The following is a 21,821-nucleotide window of genomic DNA, read 5'->3' on the forward strand; positions in this document are numbered from 1 at the left end:
TAAATATTGAGTACTGAATATCAATGAAGCATGATTAATCGATTATTTTTTGGATCTATTCGATCTTGTCGACGGTCATTCATTATTTTCTAATGTCCGAAAAGAAAAACAGATAAAAAATCGAGGAAATGCATTTGATTTTTTAAACTTATCATCTAAAGTTTGAGTCATTGAGATTGAGATGAATAGCTGCTGAACTTTTATATGTATGCATATATGAAAGTTTTACGCGATAACATATGATAATCATTTGAGACGTCTTATTGTCTGCAACAAATTTATGCAGACGCCATCACTATCTGAGTTATGAGTAAAACAAACCGATTATCGCGAAAAGACATATATTACAATGAGTAAAATATTTTTGTGAACATTATTTATTATTAAAAATTTATTTTTTTTCTTAAATGCGGTTTGGATCTAGTGATAAAATTTCATTATAAAATCGCGTAAGTGACATTGGAAAGAACAATAAAACACTGATGTCTCTTGCACGCATATCATTTTCATTCATTACGATAATTTCTTATGCATTTTTCCGTACTATTAATAGCGAGATAGTATTCAAATATTTACATAGTCCAACGCTTCGTGTCATTACTTGCATTTTGCGTATTGCAGTTCGCAAAAAACAGTTCTCGTAAAGATTTTTCGCGTAGTTGGTAAATTGGAGCAGCGAGCAGTGCGCAATTGTTGATCTATTTCTGACTTGGCGACGTTGGAGCTGCGAGCTGGTTAGTATCGAATGTTCGCGTGTCGTGAATTCACACGAGAAAATCCCAACCGCGAATATGAGAATGACAGCTGATTCGCGCGAATAATGTTCGAGACAGTTTCCACTCGCGAGACTCGAACGAGTATCGTCTTGGACGGTCGAACTCCCGATGTAGATCTATCGTGGACAGCCAATTTCGAAATTTCGAACCCTGAAGTGTTATACTCGGAGAAATTTCTAGACACGCTCGCGTGTGTATCGATCGTGAATGTTGTGTCAATCTTTTCTCAGGTGTGCGATAGTAAATTTGCATACAATTTCGCGAACACGAGAAATTTCTACTAGCGAGTTTAGCGAATCCTACGGGCGAAGCTTTCATTCTGCACAATTCTGGAAGAAATAAGTTGTAATGTAAATTATTCTGCACATCTATATCAGAAATTGATGTTAAATGGCGAAACTCGAAAAAGTACCAAAATAAATTTTCTTTCTTTATACATCTCGTGGGATTCGACAGACTCTGATCTTCTTTAATGAGAATAAAATTCAACTATTGTATGCTTATCTTTGCTAATAATTATTGTAGATATAATAAATTATATAATAAATTGATTAGAAATAACCAGGGTTGGATAATAACTAGTTAATTAATTAGTTAAAAGTAAAAAAAAGTTAAAAAATTAATAACTTTTAACTTAGCTTAATTAATTTAAAATATATTCATTTTTAACTTCAACTACTTATTTTTTATCTTAAACTTATTAACTTTCTTTCTAAGTTCAATTTTTGTTATCTCTAAATACCATTATTGTTTTTTTATAAATTATAAACGTATTATTTTTAAAGTATTATTAATTTTTATGTTTATTTGTCACCAATTGTAATTGTAACCAAAAAATATATTTCTATATAAAAATAAAAATTTCTTCGTTATTTGTTATCATGAATTTTAAAAGAATTAACAAATAAAATTCTAATTTAATATAAATGTTTTTAAAAATTAACTTTAGTTAATTTAATCTCAACTTAATTTTAACTGAGTTAATTTTTGTTCATACAACTTTTAACTTAATTAAATTAATTTTATAAGCAATTAACTTTAACTTAACTTAGTTTAAAAAAATGATTAACGTACTCAACCCTAGAAATAACCAAATGCAATCTATAACAAATGCTGCATTTTTTAATGTTTGCTAATATAGTAAAATTATTTACCGATAATTTGTCAAATTTGTCTCACTTGTATGGTTTCTAAATTCTGAATTTTCCGGAGAAACTTTGCATATTTATTTCATTATCGATCTTCGAGTCACTGAGTTATGATAGACGGAGTTTACAATTATGTAAGAAATATTTGATATATATCGACATTCTAGAAAAATAACAAAATAACTAACCGTTATTTTAGCTCCGAATTTTTATTCAACATTCAACATTCGTTTCGAGACATTCATTTGCATTCCGATAAACTAATAATACAATTTAAGAAACGTGTGGTGAATATTGTTCATGTTGGTCTTTTTTTATTTTCTCTAACAATTGATTTTCTCTAACTTCTTTTATTTCTCACTACTCTTTTCTTTTGTGCTCGAAATATTCTCGATGTGTGATCTTAATATACGAGTATGAGATACGTCACGATAATATATCGCATTCCATGCCGAGCTCGTATATCAACCGTTCTCAATCGCGTTTCTTCTTCATACAATAATTTGCGTTCCTTAACAGAACTTCTTCATTGTCCTCGTAGTCGCGATCAATGTACTACCGGACATCGGTATCGAATCGTTAAATTGGTGGAGTAATATCGTAACGTTTACGATTGCCGCCTTATCAGTATTGATAATTAATTTACAGTGTCTGGGGTTCGTTCGTGCTTAGTAAGGTTTTTCAACGGTATCTTTTGTTGTAACGCAATCTTATTTTTCTAACGCGAGATTTAAACTTTGAACTTTGCGACGTGATGCGACACGGTGATATAAATAAAAAATTAAATATCTGACACGTGCGTAATTATAGTGAAGTAAAAGGATAAAAATGTGAGTATTAATGTGGCTTTTCTATAAAAAATAGAAATGATTAATTCTTGGATGCATGACTTGGAGATGTTAAAAAATATTGTGAAAGCTTAAGTTGAAAAATAAGTTGGACAAATTAAAAATATATCTATTAAAAAAGATAGTGTCAAGGTTTTTCTAAAATTTTGTTAGAAAAAAATTAGTATATAAAATTATTTGGAAAATGTAAAAAAATGATTGAATATTTGATTTATTATAAATTGATAATAAATACGATCCAAAATAAAAAGTAATCTTGAAGATCCCTTTTATTTTACATTTACGCATTCGAATGTTCAAAAACAAAACTTAGGAAAAGATAAGATTAGATTAAAATATTTGATCGATTAGTAACCAGCTTCGTGAAAAAGAAAGTTCTATATTAAATGTATAAAACTGTCAGTCTACTAATCATACGTCAGATACGAAAAGTGACACTTGATTTATAGGGATTATAGGGAGGAAAGCATTTACCTCAATAAAAGATAAGATTAAATAGTTAATAGTAATCTATGTGTTCGTGAATTTCATGATAACCAAAAGCTCCGAAAATAGCATTCACAAAAATCAATGTCAAATAACCTTAATGGACAATAATCAACTAGAACTAGATATTCGCAATGTGAGTAGAAACTATGTATAATGAATATCGTGCTAAATTATTTTCGAATATATTGAGCGTTTATATGACGCGTGAGAATTTATATATAAAATTTAATGATCAATTTAAATGTAAACGAAACTTTGTATAAACATTTAACACGATCGACCCAAGTTGTGTGAAATTCGCAAAACAATTTTGCATAAAATTAAATGATATTGACTCTGTTTATAAAAATATTTTCATTTAGTTATCAAATGCGTCAGACCACTTTACGGTTTGTTGCGTCGATATTTGCCGAGCTTTTGACATTGACCCTGGCAACTACTACATTTGATATTGTGAATGTTCCTGGACTCGACTTTTCGTGTGTATTTCTCGGACACGCAATCATATAAATATCACAAACACGCGATATTTTCGGTTCTCGAAAATAAAAAGTATTATATGAAACCTCGTCCATGAAAATGTTTAAATATTATTTTCTTGAAAACGCAAAATTGAATTTTTCTGGTATCATTTCGATTTAATAATATATAATTTATTTATAATTTGTGAGCACTATATTTTTGTCCTCTAAATCCTAAATTTCTCTCTTTAAGAAAAAATTCTCTATATCTGACAGCTAAAATGTAGCTATTTGAATAGCTATTATTAATTGATATCTGTTATTGAAATATTTGTTTGTATGTTAATATCTAATATGATCTGTGTGAGTAGTTCGTCAAATATCATATGTGAATAAACGCGACTCTATTAGATATTATGTCTGCATAAACGCGACACTATTCAATATCATTAATTGCGTGTCGAGTCGTTAAACTCATGCTTGATCTTTATAATTGTCTCAATCGAAAGTGTCACGAGCCATTTGAACCCGTCACGTTTGGATAACACTCGCTGTTTAGATCGTTCTTTCTTAAGTAGTCGTTTGACATATCTAAAAAAAACCGCTCGAATTATACGGACTTTGCACAGCAAAGTCTTAATCGAAATTTTTTTCATTTTTATTGGAAGTTTTTTCTTAAATTGGAGCTTGAGAAAATTGCGTAATTACTACATCTAACATTATAATATAGAGTTAAATTATAACAGAGAGAATAAAAGTAACTTAATCATAAAGTAAATAAATAAAGTAATTTTATTTGATATCAAAGAAAAATGAATAATTTTGTTAGCTTCAGTTTTGTCAAGTATAATTCAGGAAGAAAGAGAGGGAGAAAACCAGTTATAAGAAAAAAACTCTGTTCCATCTAATTGTAATTACATTTCAATCTTCATTAAATTCTCTTCAGTCTGAAGAGCATTAAAGATAATTGTTAATAACGTATAATGTGGAATATTAACAAGTTGTTCAAAATTCTTTCTCTTTCCCAGTATATGATAATAATATCTTTAATTTTTATATTGTAATTAACAATTTATCGAAATATGTTTCTGGAGAAACTAGAGCTCTTTTTAATTCTGTAGTTTTTTGTACCACTTCATTTTTAGATATTTTTCTAAGCGTCCAACTCTTTGCCATAATTTTAAATTAATTAATCTGCACTCTAAATATTCCTAAACATTTTTTTCCCATTCTAATACGAGGCTATAAAAAAGCTGATAAACAGAATCTGTATTTTTGCCGATTTTCTATTTTCTTACTTGGGTTCGCCTAAAGTAAAACTAACATTTCAAGTATCGATATCCCCTTAGAACGATGAAAAACTCGAATGGCGTGAAAAACCCCGTGGACGGAACAGATCCGAACGAGACTACCACGTTAAGACTGAAGTTGGAGACCTTCGACGATATCTTGCCACACGTCGGTGACTTCGGCAGATATCAGTGGCTGCTTTTAGTGGCTTTGCTTCCCTACAGCATGGCATATGCTACTCTATACTTTTCGCAGTTCTTCCTCACTTTGGTACCGCACGAGCACTGGTGCAAGATAGAGGAATTGGTTTCTTCGAACTTTACGCAGGAAGAAAGGTAAAATTTTGTGTCTACGCAAACTCGTTAAAATTCGAAACGATTTTATCGATCCGATCATTTTTTCAACAATTATACGCACACATATGCGTAATATATTACAAATATATTATGTATATGTATAGTCAGTAAATTATAAACTATGTCTCTTTTGTGATTTTTAATATAAGAAGTCACGTAAAATTTTCCAGAGAATTGTTTAATATAATTTTAATTAACACACATACACACACATATGCACACACGTACGTGTAATTAAATGATAGAATTCTCGAAAAATTTTTATCTCGTGATTTCTTCTATTAAATGTCACAAGAGAAATAAAGTTTGTAATTCAGTAAGATAACTTTGAGCGCAAAGTTATATAATGTTTTAAAAGTTGTTTAATTGCGTTATGTGTCATCTTCTTACATTGTAAATATTTTCAGAGTGGAGCTCAGCATACCGAAGTCTCCGGATTATCCGTATTACGATCAATGTCATCGACGGGATGTGGATTTTTTCCCCATTCTAAATCACAAGGATGTACGCTCAATCGAATGGGAGACGAACAACACTGTAAACTGCAATCAATGGGAATACAATTTCACGGAGATTCCGTACGCCAGCATAGCGGCTGAGGTGAAGTATCCTTGAATCCATGTAAATGAGACACATATGCAAGATAGAACAAGATAATCAAGATTTTTTCACCTTAATGCTTCTACCGACAATCGTGCTATTAAACTGCAATTAGTCTGTCTTCTCAATCATTTCGATCATAATCCGCGAGAGATAAAATAAAAAAAGACTGTACAGGATGTCCCGGACTTATCGTATCACTCATTAATGGAAGATTCTTGAGGCGATTTTTCCTCAGCGAAAATGTCCAGACACCAATAATTTTCAAGTTATGAACGATAGAAAATAAAATACATTTTTTAGTTAATTTCAGATAAAGTTGACTTAATAATAGAATTTTAATTTAAAAGGCTTAGTTACAAAAATACATGATTTTAAAAATTGGGAACTTTAAAAAAAAATTATGACATCTTTTCTCGACATTTTCGCTGAGGAAAAATCGTCTCCAAATAATCTTAGCAGTCTCCCATGAACGGATGATACGTAAGATTGGGACACCTTGTAGAGTAACACAAATGCATGCTGATTCCTGGACTCTTGTGATTAGCTAGATTGGGTATGTGACCGGGAATATCTCATCTCGACGGCACAGTCGATCTTCTTCTGCGGCTCCATCGTCGGCGGTTTCCTCTTCGGATGGATCGCCGATCACAGAGGGCGGATTCCCGCCCTGATGCTGTGCAACGGCGTCGCTCTTCTGGCGTCGATCGCGACCGCGAGCTGCAACACCTTCTGGTCCTTCGCCGTCTGCAGATTTCTCACCGGTCTGGCTTTCGACAATTGCATCAACATCCCGTTAATTATCGGTGAGCGCTAATTACTCAATTTCATGCGCGACGAACGAAAAAATTGTATCCCACTATATATGTTCATTAGAATTACGTGTGTGAGAAATATCCTCAATTATCGTTTTTCTTCAATGTTATATAAATCCCGATGTTATATGGATTTTTCTCTCAATCTCTTTTTTCTACGACGTGTATCTACACATGTCTGATTTTTTAATGAATGGTATTAGCCGATGGTTTTTTAATGAATGATATTACGTAGACTATACGCAAGTATCCCGGAAGACAGTTTAACAGGTTGAAGAATTATTAAAGCGAATCTCCGTACGTGACTTATGAATATTTATACGAACGTCACGATCTGCAACGTTTATCATTTTATTGTACTACGCGAGATTTCATTACTAACAGTTTACGTAAATCACGTTGCGTAATTTATATATTGTCTATGTGTCACAAAAATTGTTAATCATGATCTAATTGTAAGTGACAGCACTGTTAAATATTTAAATAATGTTTAATGTCAGTTATATAATTCGCACGAATTAAATTCCAAATCTCTCTGAATTTTGAATCAGTGGTCGAGTACATGGCTGTGAACAGACGAACCCTGGTCGTTAATGTCGCCTTTGGTTTATATTTCGCTGTTGGAAGCACAGTTCTACCGTGGATCGCATATTACGTCGCGAATTGGAGATTCTTCGCTTATGTCAGCGCGGTGCCAATGATGAGTGTCTTTATCACACCTTGGATTCTTCCTGAAAGTGCTCGGTACGATATTTTAACATCTTTAAAAAAAATTATATTCCTTTCTCGCACGATGTTAAAAGATGCTGCGATAATTTTACATATATTCTTAATTTTGAAATGTTGTAAAAAAGTTGCATATTCTTCGTAATTGAATATCTAAGTAAAAAATTTAAATGTCAGATCCTTAAATAGACACCATGGCGAGTCCTAGATATAGCTTTCAGATATTTATATACATAGGCCTAAGTTTGCTTCATTATTGTCTACGTTCCGTCGCTGAAACTTTTCGCTGAACAGAGCACTGTTTCATGATTAAGATGGTTCATCGCTAATGGCAGAATGGACAAAGTGGTGCAGAAGTTGCGGCATATAGCCAGGGTTAACAAGAAGAACCCCGATACACGCGTCTATGAAATCTTCGTCGTAAGTAGGACCGCATGAGATGCAAAGCTTGCTCGCTCGTTCGTGCGAGATACAATCTCTTCATCCTATCCGTCCGTCTCTTACCGTCTTTACAGAGGAACTTGACAGCGGCCGAGAATCAAACAGAAAGCGCGACCATATTCGATCTGATGAAATCACCGCGTTTAGCGAGGATCACAATCTTACTAATTTTGTTCTGGTGAGTAAAAACAATGGATTTTTATTTTTTATCCTCCTTCTCTTCGTGTAAGACGCGGAATATTAACTTTGAATATTATCTTTTTTTTGTTCGTTCATTTATTTGCTTGTCGCGCCTTCTTCCGTTAAGATTTTCTACTTTAATGCATTAGATGTATATAACGTGGCGGAGTTTCGTATATTTTTGTCGAACGTCCTAGGTCTTTGACGATGATAGCCTTTGACGGCCACGTATACTCCCTCAAGCTGATCCCGAGCTCGGTGTTCGTGTCCTTCTCCCTCGCTTGTGCGACCGAGCTGCCAGCAGGGCTGTTGCTGACGTTGCTATTGGATCGTTGGGGTCGCCGATTTTGCGGATTTATCACTCTGGCCATGACTTGCCTCTTCAGCTTCGCCGAGTTGCTGTTGCAGTCGAGTGAGTCGCATATATATATATATATATATATATATATATATATATATACACGTACATAGGCTTTCACGTGTATCTCGTAAAATCGAATGCGCTCTCCACCGTCTCATACTCTGATACGTCTCTTTTCTTGAATTAGTTGTAGGAAAATTGACAATGTCGGTGCTCTCGCGATTTTGCCTGAATATGGCGGCCAATGTGGGTCTACAATATGCCGCGGAATTATTACCGACGCCCATCAGGACACAAGGAGTCTCGTTGATCCACATTTTTGGTATAGTTGCTCATTCCATCGCGCCATATGTGGTGGACAGCGTAAGTGATTTCTTTTCTTCAGAGAAGAAAATTGTATTACCGTGTGAAATCAAGATATATTTTATTCTTCTTCTGATTATCGCGTATGATAAGATAATTGAGAAAATTATTATTAAAGCACACTGTGCTCATTAAGAGACTGACAAAAAATCGATGTACAAATAATGTATCGCTTAAAAAATTATCTTAATTAATTGAAATTGTTTCAGGCGAAAATTTGGGACGGTCTGCCGATGATGATCATCAGCGTCGTGTCTCTGTTAGCTGCTACGCTGATATTATTTCTACCGGAGACGCTCGGACGTGATCTCCCGCAAACTCTACGTCAGGGTGAGGAGTTTGGCAAGGATCAAAGCTTCTGGGCGCTACCCTGTTGCAAGAGATCGGACCGACATCGACATTATCGTCCACGCGAGATATAGTTATTTTTTTAATTCTGTTTTAATATATAATTATAATATTCTCGCTGCGAGAATATCAAGAAATGTAATAATAAGTTTTTTAATGCCGCTCTTCTTTTGTGTTCGACGTGTGATAATATAACTAGTATATCTCCTTTTATATCGATCAATAAAATTTCTAGACAAGATAAAAATAATCTCAATTCGATGAGCGTTCTCTTTCAGATTAAGGGAATTGGATATTTATATTCTATAACGAGCAGAAATGATAGCAAATACGAGGATAAAATAAAATGTCTTTTTATTTTGCATCATTATTCGATTACTTTCTTATGCAGATGTCATTGAGCGAAATGAAACTGACTTATATGAAATGTGTGGTCCCACATAATTTTCGATAATTTTCACATTTGGCAGTAAAAGAAGAAATGCTTTCGTCGCGAGGCGTGAAAAAAGATTACGCTATAATCCTATTTCTATATTAAATTACTGAAAATTATTTACTTACGTTATTACGTATACATTAATCAATTCGTAGCCATCGACAATTCTTAATGATGTATCAAAAAAGCGATTCCTTTTATCCATTCACACGATTTGTTTGTTGTATTTTGTATTCCAAGAATACAAATTGAATATAACAAGACAATCTCTTATCTTATTCGACACACAGGAAGAACCTTTTACGTACTTCGAGATTTCGAAGATGTCGTCTTTCAAGATAAAGGAACAATGAGCAAAAAGCCAAACGTAATAGATATTGAAATCGATCTAATTTCGTTGAGTTCGCGATGTATGTGAATATCGCAAGTGACCTTTATTTGCGAGTGAATAAAATGCGATAAAACTAGTATAAAATCCTACTTCGTGCAGCGTAAGAAAATCGAATTCATAATTAATATCTCTTCGATTCTCACTTGAATGATATCTTGCAAACGACGCGAAGGAAAAGAGGGCGATTTGTTACTACGAATAATCTTTGTTAAAACTATGAATTAACTAACTTTGTACATGTAACACGCTGCATCTTTTCTGCAGGAAAAGAGCGGCAAGTCGAAAATCCACGTTGTAACAACGTGACATAACAACACGTAATCGCGAAGAAACGATTTGAAAGATAATACAGCGCTCTTCGAGACGATCGCGTTTGTTGGCTTCAAAATACCATTAATTCGATATGCATTTGCATCCCTATTTGCATCTCTAAAAATGCGTTCTTTGCATCGTGCTACTTTACATATGTTTTGTTAGAACATCGCGCATCTCACACACATACACACATCGTACTTGGCGTGTTTTCTAGCTTAATACCTAAGATCATCACATGCGGGCGACTTACCCGCGATATTTACAACGATTTGGCAAATTCGATATTTATGAAGACTCGGCCGCTATAATCTCGTGGAGTCAATCGTCTGAATACTATCGTGGAAGCCCGCGTTTGTCATACCTTTATTTTTCTTCTTTCTCAGCGATTTTTTGAACTGTGGAGTTCTGCAAAAAAGATAATATATAAGTTTACGAAATCAAATTTTATAGAATAATTTTGATATTTGTCCTCTTGTAAATGTGATTCAATAAATTTACAAAAAACTTACGAAGATATGCAAGGAATCCACCAAAAGCTCTGATCTATCCCAAAATCGTTACCCTCTTCCAAAGTTTCGGGTAATTCCTGATTTAAGGTTTCCGGTAATGCCAAGGTCAAGAACGCATCCATTATTGACAATAGACCGAGAACTACCAGTGGCAAAGATGGATGGACGTCGGCCTGAAAACAATATCATTAAGCATCTACACCTTCGATTTCTCCGACGAATCGGCGATCTCGTTAATCTTGCAAAAGGAGGAAAAATTGTCTTCCTTTTCACATTTCTCTCGAAATACTCACCAAATAAATCACGTAAGGTCCAATGATGTGAGCGAAGTAGCCAATAATGTGAATCAGAGACACACCTTGCGCCCGCACTACGGTCGGCAACATTTCAGCCGCGTATTGGAAACCGATATTCGCGGCGATATTGACACCGAGGCGCGCCGCGATCGCCATGGCGACGGTTAGTGGACCTGTGTAACGTCGCAAGGATATGTAAATCCGGCGTACAAGTAGTGCCACTTAGGTTGCTTTGCAATTTAAATAAAGTGCGATACAATGTAGATCTCAAAGATCGTAAAAAGGGCGATAGAAAGACAGAGGGAATAAATGATTTCGTCTCTCAAGTTACGTTAATAAATAGATTTTGCGCGAAAACAAACAAATAAATCCTTGTTGTATAGAATGTTACGACATTTATATAACTTGCCAGCAGGAGTTGCGATGGCGAAGAAAGAGAACAAGCCGCACACAAACATTGATGCGAAACCCATCCATCGTCTACCCCATCTATCAAGGAACAATGCCAGCAAGATCGCCGCCGGAAGCTCGGTCAACGCGGCTATGGAGAATGACATGAACACGTTGGGATCCAGCAGCTTCATGTTCCAAACGTGTCCGTCGAATACCAAAATGATTAACAACCTGAAGGATAGATTTTCGATCGATAATAATTCTTTCGACGTAACGATCAAGTAAAGCAAAGATTAATAATCATCGGCGACTCTCGCTCACCAATAAGTAACGAGTATGACGGTGATACGAGCTAGTCGAGGTAATTTGAAGAGGTGCACTACGGTATATTGATTGTGCGACTGATCCTTTTCAATTAAATTCTTGCAGCTTCTTTCGAATTCCTCGAACACCTCCTGCTTCACCTCCCTGCCGTTGACCTTTGCAAATTTCTTCAGCATTTCAATCGCCTTGTCGATCTTCCCGCTCATAATATACCATCTACAAATCACAATAATTATTAATTATATTATATTAAGTTTTATGAAAAAATAATTTAAATTACAAATTTGATACAATGTGATACATAACGATAATGTAACTGTACTTACCGTGCACTTTCTGGAACCAGCCATGGACTGCAGAAAGCGACGATCATCGGAAATGCGGTGGCGACACTTAAAATTCTCCAATCTGCGATCCAATACGCGATCCACGGCAGGATGCTAGCGGCGAATGCGAAATAAATCCCGAAGGACATGTTCGCCACCAAAGTTCTATACTTTGGACCAACGTACTCGATCACTGCGATGAAAATCATATTAATCGAGTAATCGCGCGAGAGATTATCTATACGAATGAGATCGTGCGAAAATATCCTTAGAAAATTTACAAACAAATATTCAAAATAATTTTAATCCAAGCTGTTGATTAATATCGTGATATAAGATAAAAGTACACAAGTTTCTGGAATACCTATTTACAGATCCTTTAACAGGCCGCTTTGTTCAGACAGAAAATTGATTGAAAGATTTTTTTGTAATCTCTCGTGTAATATCTCATTCAACAGTAATTTGCATTCATTATAATGATCCATACCGATAATGAAAAGAACGTTGAAGCAGTTGTCGAACGACGAACCGACGATCATTCTCGCTACGCAGAAGGACCAGAAGCTATTGCAGAAGGCAGTCGCGATGGAGGCAAAGAAACCTACCGCGTTACAGGACACTAACGCCGGGATTCTGCCGTAATGATCGGCTATGTAGCCGAATACTAGACCGCCAAGGATGCTGCCGACGAAAAAGGCCGATTGAGCCGCGGAACCGAGAAAAGTCTTGTCGCAAACCCACTCGAGCTGACAAAAAGAACAGTATTTTTACGTATTTTTTTATTACAATTATTAATAGACGCGGAAATCATTATTAGAATGTTCTTTGTGTTCGCCTCAATAGGCGAATTTATGTCAGTGTAATATCGAAACAATTTCTCTAATTAATAAATAAATATTAATAAAATATCGATATAATTTACTTTCGTAAAATTTAATTTTTTGAAACATGATATTGATTGATTTTCATGTTCAATATTATGTAATATGAAAAAAATCGGTATAAAAAATGGCGAGATACTTAATACAGGTTTCCGATACAGGTTCCAATGTATGTTGTTTAATGAAAAAAAATTGGAGAAAAAAAGGATAAACAAACAAAAAAGAATTAAATACGCGCAAGCTTGATTAATATTGTCATTTTGCTGATTGCGACTATTTATGAACAGATGAATTTCAGTGACTCATAAATAAGAATTTACGCAAAGTGATGACGTCGTCATTTTAATTACCTCGACAGCGATCGAGGCATACGGGATCATTGTGTGATTGAAGGTCCACCCTTGTTTACAATGGATCGCCGGCCACGAAGGATCGGCCTGCCTGACACCTTTCGAGAGCAGCTCGGCGTAATTTACATCATACATGTAACATCTCGAAAACAAAGTGGCGCCTTCCAACTGCAGTTCTTCTTCGGTAGCCAGTGGTATCGATAGCGCGATCCTGTGATAAATAATCGATTTGATTATAAACTATGATTAAAATATACTATGTCCTTTGTAACGCGATTCTATCTTATTTACAACCAAAGTTACTCTCGAGGGATTTGCGAAACAAGCGTCATTAACGACTGTTACTGACATGAAAATTACATTAGCGGAACAGCAGACGTAAAGTTTTTCGAAGACATATCATGCGTTAAAAAAATGCATAAAACGTCTATATATACGCACTATTCGAAACAAAATTAATTTTATTCCGCAAAAACGCGCATATCTGTTAATTTCTGTATATTTGTAATAAACTCATTTATTTTGCACAAAAGAGATTATCATTTTCGCGTTTTCGATGTATCTTGTGGCTTCGATAGAAAGATAAAAAAATATAAAGATCTATTTCAAGCAGCTTTTCAAACAAAGAGAGGATACTCCTCCTTTCTGCCTCTTTTTGCTCTCTCGAGTTTCCATGGAATCTCCTTCGAGGTCGACAGACAAAACTGGTTTTCTGTATAACATCAGACGCGGAGAAACCACTGATCAACTAATCTGAATCAAGAGTCACCGCAACGACGGATTTCCCTGCACGATAGTCCTTACTGACCAATTGTCTCTGACGCATGCTTATTTTTTAATTTGCTGTCATAGTCGCAAATTTTTCCTAATAATATTTTTTCCTAAACACTACTGTATATAAATTGACTTTTAACGAAATATTTGTTTATCAATAAAATTTAATACGACTCAAATTCCGAAATTGCGTTTATCAAACGAGTCTAAACTTTGTCTCATATTCATGTATTCGTTCGTAATTTCCAGTTTGTCACGTATAAAAATGAAGGAGAAATCTAATTATGTACTTTTATTCTGTTTAGAGCGGAAATCCTATACAAGAAATGTAACGTAATTATAAGTGTAATTATTTCTGACGGAAAACACTTTTTCTAGTGAAATAAGAACGGAATTATATTCAGAACGATCGATTTGCATTGAACGCAGAACAAGAAATCTATCTTTATCACATTATTTATTTTTCAGTCGATTGCAAGAATAGAAAATAACACGCGTTCTTTATTATTCATACCATTTAAAATTACTCAATTTTGGAAAAACCCTTTAGCATTAAAAAGCTTCAAACAAAATAAGAGTTTTGTAATTATATTATTTAAGTTGTTAGGAATTCGTACATCTTATTATTAAAGTCTTAAGTCTTATTAAAGTAATAAAATCTTATTATTGAAACTAAATAGAATGTTATCTAGCTTATCTAATCTTATATAGTTATCTAATCTTATTATTGAAACTAAATAGTATATTTAGCGGAATATATATATATAAAACATATATGTTTTATCGGTCTAGAGTTACGTGTTAGAATTTCGAAAAATTTAATTAAGTAAAATTTTCAAAGCATAATGTACCTTTTTTTTTTTTTTTTTTTTTGAGAAAGCTAATTTATGATACATTGCATCTATGCAAAGAATCCAGCATGCCAGGAATGTCATTCTAAGGGTCTCGAATTGCAGAGAAGTCTTTTTCGAATCTTGAAAATCTTATTTTTCTTTTGGTCCTATCTAAACATTTACTAATTCCTTCGAATCATTCTTTATCTATGAGTTATCCGATATTCTGCTGTTCCCCAGTTTCTTTTGTAATAGTTATCTACCAATGCTGTTTGTTTCGTATGTTTGTTTTAATTGCATCATCCAAAAAAATCTCAAGCGATCGTCTCGGTTAAAAAACTCACTTTTCATGATCGGTTAAATTCCAGTGGTCCAGCTCCGGTATAGTGCACCAATATTCGGCGGGCACGAGGGTGATAAAGAACTGTGCGAAGTATAAAAAGGCGTAAACGATCGTGAAGGGTAAGAGTAAAATAAACAGGAACAACTGGTATTTGCTCGCTTCGCCAACATATGGTAGGATGTCGTCGAAGGTCTCGATCTTCGGGGGACCATTGCCCTCCTCAACTTTTGTGGACCCGGCCATGACCGTCGTCTGAAAGATGACAAGAATGTGCTCACATTCTCTTTCTCTCTTTCTCTCCCTTCTTTCTCTCTATTTTCCGCAACTCCTTTACCCAATTTAACGCAACTAAATCGCCAATATTATTAAAGGTCATCGAATATGTACAACGATTTGTGTACAAATATTTGCCGGAGTACGAGAAATGCCACTTAGAAATTATAGACGAGAGAGTATGTCGAGGCAAAACACTTATCAGTATTTTCCATTTGGATAATTAAAAGCAATTTTCATTCTTCTTCAGATGATAACGAATGCAGGAAAAAAATTCACAAAAGACTATGATGCGTTTAACTACTGAGCTTTTAACTAAGCTTTTAACTAAATGTTTAAGCATTTAACTAACGTTAAAAATGGAATATTGAAATAATGACTATGAGACCTATATTTATATGTATTTAAAATATGAAAATTATTTAGTTGTTGATAAGTTGTAATAAACTCTGATAAATATAAAAAGAATATATAATGTCACGTAGTTTTGACGCAAGTACTGAAATAAATTATAACAGAAAATAACAGAAATTATAATAATAATATATTCTACAGCATTTCTTATTTCATAAAATTTCGTTATTTTTTTATATAATTCAATATCCAATTTTCAGAGTAGATATGTTAAACTCTATATTGTATTCAGACTTGCAAATTACAAAAAAGTATCCCACAATTAATCAAGATAATTTTTTTAATAAATGTGCGATTTAATATTTTTTATTTGTAATTTTACAATGTTTTCCTGATGAAAATGTATGAACATTGCTTTTTCACGTAAATTTATAGGCGCAAATAACTTTGTCGTAAGAAACCGTAATGCATAATCAGATTGCTGAATCTTATAAGATTTTCTGAAAAAGTAAAACGATATTCCACGAATGACACTGCATTAATGCAATACATTAGTAATTATATTGAGAATGTATCCTCGATACGATACGTAATGAAAAAAGGCGCATAATATAAAGTCATCGCCGTTAATAATGCTATCAAATATTCATAAAATGTGATGTGAACTTATAGGAATTCATTTTAATATAAAAACATTACAACAACATAGATAGAAACTAATCAAACAAAAAAAAAGATATATTACTGATATTGTAGACACTCATTGTTAACATTATTAATATATTAATAATCTGTTCTTTTAATCTATTTTGATTTAAATTAAGTCTCTATTAATTAAAATCCTAATTATTATTAGGTATATCGTATTTATTATAATATTTTACGGTTAGTTTATCCTATTTGCATTTGTTAATGTATCTTATTAACTTGCTTTGTTCGTTAAATCAACAGTTGTCTTGTTTCGGATGATTTATCAACCGTAAATATTTTATGACAAAATATTTCTTTATTGTAATATAATAAATTTCATAAGCTATATAACTATAATTTGAATAATCGACTTCAATTAAGTAATTCAAAAAAACTAAATAATTATTTGATTATTGTTACATGCAACATTAAATATAACGACGTAATAAAACATAAAATTAATATATTCATAAAGAAAAAAGATAGCAATTATATTAATTATCAGCCTCTTTATTGCATATCCCTATTAATAGTTGAACACTGTTAATAGTTTAAATCGACAATTATGGATACGAGGGCTATAACTTGAACCAATTAAAAAACCATTCGTTATTTGATATAAAAGTAACAAGAAAAATGTCATGAAACTACTTTTCATCTTATATGTACAAAAATAGAAACTGACGAACAAAAGCACTCAAAAATCAAAGAAGAATAATCTTTACCTGTTGATCTTTCTCGTACAATACAGAGACTCACAGGAAGGTGTTTATTCACCCAAAGGGAATGAATAATCCACAAAATAAATAGAATTGCACAAAAGAGAACTATATAATATATATGCGCGAGTATATATAAAAGTATAAAAAATGCGGGAAAGCAAAAATATAGTCCAAACGCACGATAATTGTCGTTCACAGATCGAGATCAGTCGCGATCGCGTTGTATACGTGCGAAGAAAAGCGCGAACCTTTTCGATTTTCCGATAAAACGCCGCCAATTTTTCGAATGCGCACGCACTGCATCATCGTTTCGTACGGCGCGTGGACTGCCAGCCGTGCAACCGATTGGTGGGGCTTTATATGTTCTTCCACCTAAACAGAAAACCGCACTCTTCCCCACTTTTTGAAGTCGATAGATCGTACAAGCGCGAACGGACGAGCGGCGCTCTGACGCCGGATAGTGAATCGTGTTTTCCGAGTGACGTTCATTGGGAGAACGGACGGGGATTTCACACACGGGGAAATCAATTTTACGCACGGAGAAGCAGCAGTGTCCTTTTCTCCGATTGCCGCCTCTATACTCCGCGAACGTCACTCCGGCTCTCCTCCGCGACTTTTCGCGTCGACGTGACGCGGATAAGTGCACCTGTGACGTAAAGAACAGCTGGAGAAGGGCGCGAAGCGCGCGTCAATCTCGAGGGTGCGGTCATTCGCGCGCGCGGATCATTTCCACAAAAATCCAGGGGGTTATTGCATCCCAATAGTCGATAAGAGAAATCAAAATACCTATATATAATGTATTGTCAGATAAATCAATGATATCGAAAATTTCTAAGGAAAATATCTCTATAATCACTAAAATTTTCGAAACTATGTATATTAACGCTCATTAATTAATAATAACTCATTGTTATATTTAATTATTTATTAAAAATGTAAGATAAAAAATTGGTGACAATTTTTAATTGGGAAAATGTGAAAATATCCTAATTGAATCTTCAATTATTCAAATGACAAATTTCTGACAGATTTCAATATTTCGAGTTAATAATAAGATTATATATACATAGATTAGCGAAAGAGACACTGATATAAAATAAAGCTTGGATATTATTCAAATAGTGTAATATAGATCGAAAAACGATTCAATTAAGTGTTTAAGTATATCATATAAAAAACTGATTACATCGAACAGTTCAATATCAATGATGATCACTAATACTTGTTCAATTGAATCAATTAGGCTTCAATAATTCAATTAGGTCAATACAATGAACATTATGTACGCTTCGCGCCACATTTCTTTTTTTTGTTGATTACGAAGATTTTATCTCATTTTAAATTTCAACTAATGTGCGTGTGGCAATCAATGAGTCAGGTATAAATTAAAATCAAAAGATTACTAATCTTCGCAAGAAGACGGGAAAAGAGACATCAAGTATTTACATGAATCATATGAAGAAACTTACTATTTGTAAGACATAATAGTGACTTTCCACTTGTTACAATTATCAACGTGTATATAAAAGATATCAAAAGCTTATAACGTAGTAATTTGTGAACGTTAATGATGTTTAATTGTAGGCTAGGTAAAGCTAGGAAAATTTGAGCCGCACAGAAATGCAGCGATAATATATATATATATATATATATATATATATATATATATGTATTAATGTCAAATTAGCCAAATTGCGATAGTCACCGCAATCGAGAATCGGTCCGCAGAAGAGTTATCTTTGAATAATGAGAAACGTAATTCCACGATCAATATGACTTAAGTCTTCCGCAATCGAGAAACACGTGGCCACCAGCCTCCGTGTCACGTCAGCGATAAACTTTCATTAATATCTGAAACTTGTTTTGCATACTTCTTTCTTTTCTGCTTTATTTTATAATCTTTTAGAATCAGGTTTTCGTCAAGAACAAAAAATCTCATTTTTCTAAATGAAAAGAATGCAAAGAATGTCCGTATAAATCAAATATTAGAGATAATATTCGAAATAATATATCTCGCGAACGAAAGAGAATCACGATGAGAGAGAATCCATAATTAAAAACATAAACAAACGACTAGTATTAAAGAAGATAGATAATATTAAACAACGATTAGCGACGACTGCTTTCGAAAACGATGCGCGATTCAAGTTTACCTGTGTTCCGAACACACGAAGGTGACGACCTTGATCGGTGGCGTAGGGAAAACCCAAGAGACCGGTATAGAACGAAATCTCGGAGGGGATGCCGAGAAGGAGACGTCGAAAGGTAAGGCCGGACGACGACGATTCGAGAAACCGGTTGATGAACGCGAATGACGTCGAAGAAGAGCCCGTATTCTCAAGAGAAGGAATGCTCGAGCGTCGAATCGGTTCTGCGAGATGGAGGAAAATGAGCGAGATTCCCCGTTCGCGCACGTGGAAAAATTCGAGGAACGACAGAGAATGTCCGCGTAATGTCAATGTGGCCGTGGCAGGAGAATCCCAGATTCTTTTATTATTTTCCTTATCGAAATGTCATCACGCGCGTATGTCGACACTTGAATGCTCTCGACTTTCCGCGACTTGTTTTATCATTACGTAATCATCTGTGCACCTTAAGGAATTCAAGAGAAATAGATTTGTCATTTTAAGAAATAAAAATTTTGATATTTATAATTATTAAGTATATCCCTTCACGCAGGATATCACGCGGATAACGTGCGATGATTGCAAAATATATTTGTTATACTGAAAAAATTATTAAATTCATAAATATTTTATCTGTTTTGAAGATAATTTTTTTATATCAAGTAAGTATTTTTTATATCAAATCAATATGATTCGTTTTAAATAAATGACTTATTAAGCATTATTGAAATAAATATTTTTTCGAATTCAATCATTTTGTTTTCAGTGTACAAGTCATAATTACTGAAATTTAAACTAAGTGTCTATCTATTTTGGAACGAAAGCAGAGTCAGATTACAAACATGCCACACACATTCCCATAGTGCGTGATATACATTTATAAAACATAATTTCTTTTAAAATTAAAAACATGCATGTGTTTTCGAGTTTTTCTCATTTGTATTCTTGCATTAATATTTACTAAATTGTGATTAGCATTTAAATTTTTTTCAAAATACGTATTTTCCTTTTTATTTCACAATTTTTTAAATCTAATGTAAGAGCTGAAGATATCGCAGTCATTGAAATTGAATTGATATCCAAATTTATCGATTAGAACAAGAGATGAGAGAAGAGAGAGAGAGCGGTGACTCTCCAAATAAAATTTTACATTAACAAATCTTTCAATTACAAAAACAATAAAAGTAATATTACGTAAGCAATGATAGAAGAACGAAAATTAAATTGACTTATATATATAACAATGACAATTAAATATTTGGCGCCGTCGTAAATAAAACGATGCCAATAAAACGATTTGACTGCTACTATCAATGATTTCTGCTCCCTATTCGAATAATCGGTTCAAGAATGTTGCGCTAATAATTTCTCGCATGACAATGTCCTTGTGACTAACGAAGCAATTGCAATAATTGCATAAAATGTCTATATATAGCTAATCAGCTGAAGAATGAAATAATATAAGGATAGTACGTAAAACCATTTAAAAATATTAGATAACAATAGTATTATGTGTACCGAGAACATAGGTGTCGAATTCGTGTAATTCGAATAAAATAGCAATGCGAATCACAATTGAAATGTCTTTCGAACAGAGTGAGAAAAAATCACAAAAATTTCATTCAGATGACTTAGATTAGAATCACTTGTTAAAGAATCGTTATAATGAATCTAGATATAATTTTAAAGATTATATTTATAATTTAGTTTGTTTTCATATTTTTTTAATACGACGAAATGCAATATTTATGCACGATAACGCAAGCAGCGTATGCTGCAAATATACAGTTAATTATCCTTTCACTTTTCTCGATAATTCATTATAATACATAAATGAAGTGTGCTTCACGAAAACAAAGAGACTCCGGCTCACTCATTTTCCTCCATCGAGAAAGGAATTCGCTCGCGGACTTCCGCGAACTTATGAATCAACTCTAGCCGCAAGGACGTAAGAGCTACAAGGTAGCTCAAAACGGCAGCTTTTTATCAGGTCGAGTTCAAGTGCACCAATCGAGGTGACGGTGGTCCTCAACAGCTGGAATAGAAAGATTGCTGAAGGAGCACTCGAGTAATCTCGCGGTTACTTAATGATTAATGATGACCGAGATTTTTTTTTCCGATTCCGAACGTATCGATTAGACATCGATAAAGTGGCGTAACGTAACAAAGTGTATGACGCCACTGTTGTTCTTATCTTTAGAAAACATTATTTTTATAATTTCAACAAAAAGTGAGAAATTCTACATTTTAAAAAAATACTAGAAAAATTGAATACCATATGAT

General features: G+C 33.6%; 2 protein-coding genes across 7 annotated transcripts in view; one reads left to right on the forward strand and one right to left on the reverse strand.

The window, feature by feature from the left end:
• The first annotated feature begins 461 nt into the window (after positions 1 to 461).
• On the forward strand, positions 462 to 10,858 carry LOC114936959 (carcinine transporter-like). Of its 4 annotated transcripts, XM_029310325.2 has the most exons (11): positions 747 to 1,006; positions 2,573 to 2,754; positions 5,072 to 5,347; positions 5,776 to 5,968; positions 6,516 to 6,774; positions 7,335 to 7,527; positions 7,824 to 7,929; positions 8,025 to 8,128; positions 8,328 to 8,542; positions 8,679 to 8,854; positions 9,064 to 10,858. In XM_029310325.2, exons 3-11 carry the CDS (start codon positions 5,076 to 5,078, stop codon positions 9,274 to 9,276), a joined length of 1,731 nt encoding a protein of 576 aa, XP_029166158.1. In that variant the 5' UTR covers positions 747 to 1,006; positions 2,573 to 2,754; positions 5,072 to 5,075; the 3' UTR covers positions 9,277 to 10,858. The 4 variants fall into 4 exon arrangements, with proteins under 4 accessions (XP_029166159.1, XP_029166158.1, XP_029166156.1 ...); XM_029310326.2 differs by lacking the exons at positions 747 to 1,006; positions 2,573 to 2,754 and adding an exon at positions 462 to 734; XM_029310323.2 differs by lacking the exon at positions 2,573 to 2,754.
• The window catches only part of LOC114936958 (carcinine transporter), a 39,630-nt gene continuing 27,348 nt past the window's right edge, over positions 9,540 to 21,821 (reverse strand). For 2 of the 3 annotated variants that reach the window (XM_029310321.2, XM_029310322.2), the window contains 9 exons: positions 15,375 to 15,625; positions 13,424 to 13,634; positions 12,680 to 12,938; positions 12,193 to 12,385; positions 11,864 to 12,082; positions 11,559 to 11,773; positions 11,147 to 11,322; positions 10,854 to 11,026; positions 9,540 to 10,749 (listed from right to left, as the gene is read on the reverse strand). In XM_029310321.2, the coding sequence (XP_029166154.2) occupies positions 10,647 to 10,749; positions 10,854 to 11,026; positions 11,147 to 11,322; positions 11,559 to 11,773; positions 11,864 to 12,082; positions 12,193 to 12,385; positions 12,680 to 12,938; positions 13,424 to 13,634; positions 15,375 to 15,616 (1,791 nt within the window). In that variant the 5' untranslated portion in view covers positions 15,617 to 15,625 and the 3' untranslated portion in view covers positions 9,540 to 10,646. Of the gene's footprint in view, positions 10,750 to 10,853; positions 11,027 to 11,146; positions 11,323 to 11,558; positions 11,774 to 11,863; positions 12,083 to 12,192; positions 12,386 to 12,679; positions 12,939 to 13,423; positions 13,635 to 15,374; positions 15,626 to 17,415; positions 18,000 to 21,821 lie in introns of those variants that run through there. The other variant, XM_029310320.2, reaches the window with a different exon arrangement.

This window comes from Nylanderia fulva, unplaced genomic scaffold, assembly GCF_048542155.1.
Source record: "Nylanderia fulva isolate GAGA-0341 unplaced genomic scaffold, ASM4854215v1 Scaffold11, whole genome shotgun sequence".
NCBI lineage: Eukaryota > Metazoa > Arthropoda > Insecta > Hymenoptera > Formicidae > Nylanderia > Nylanderia fulva.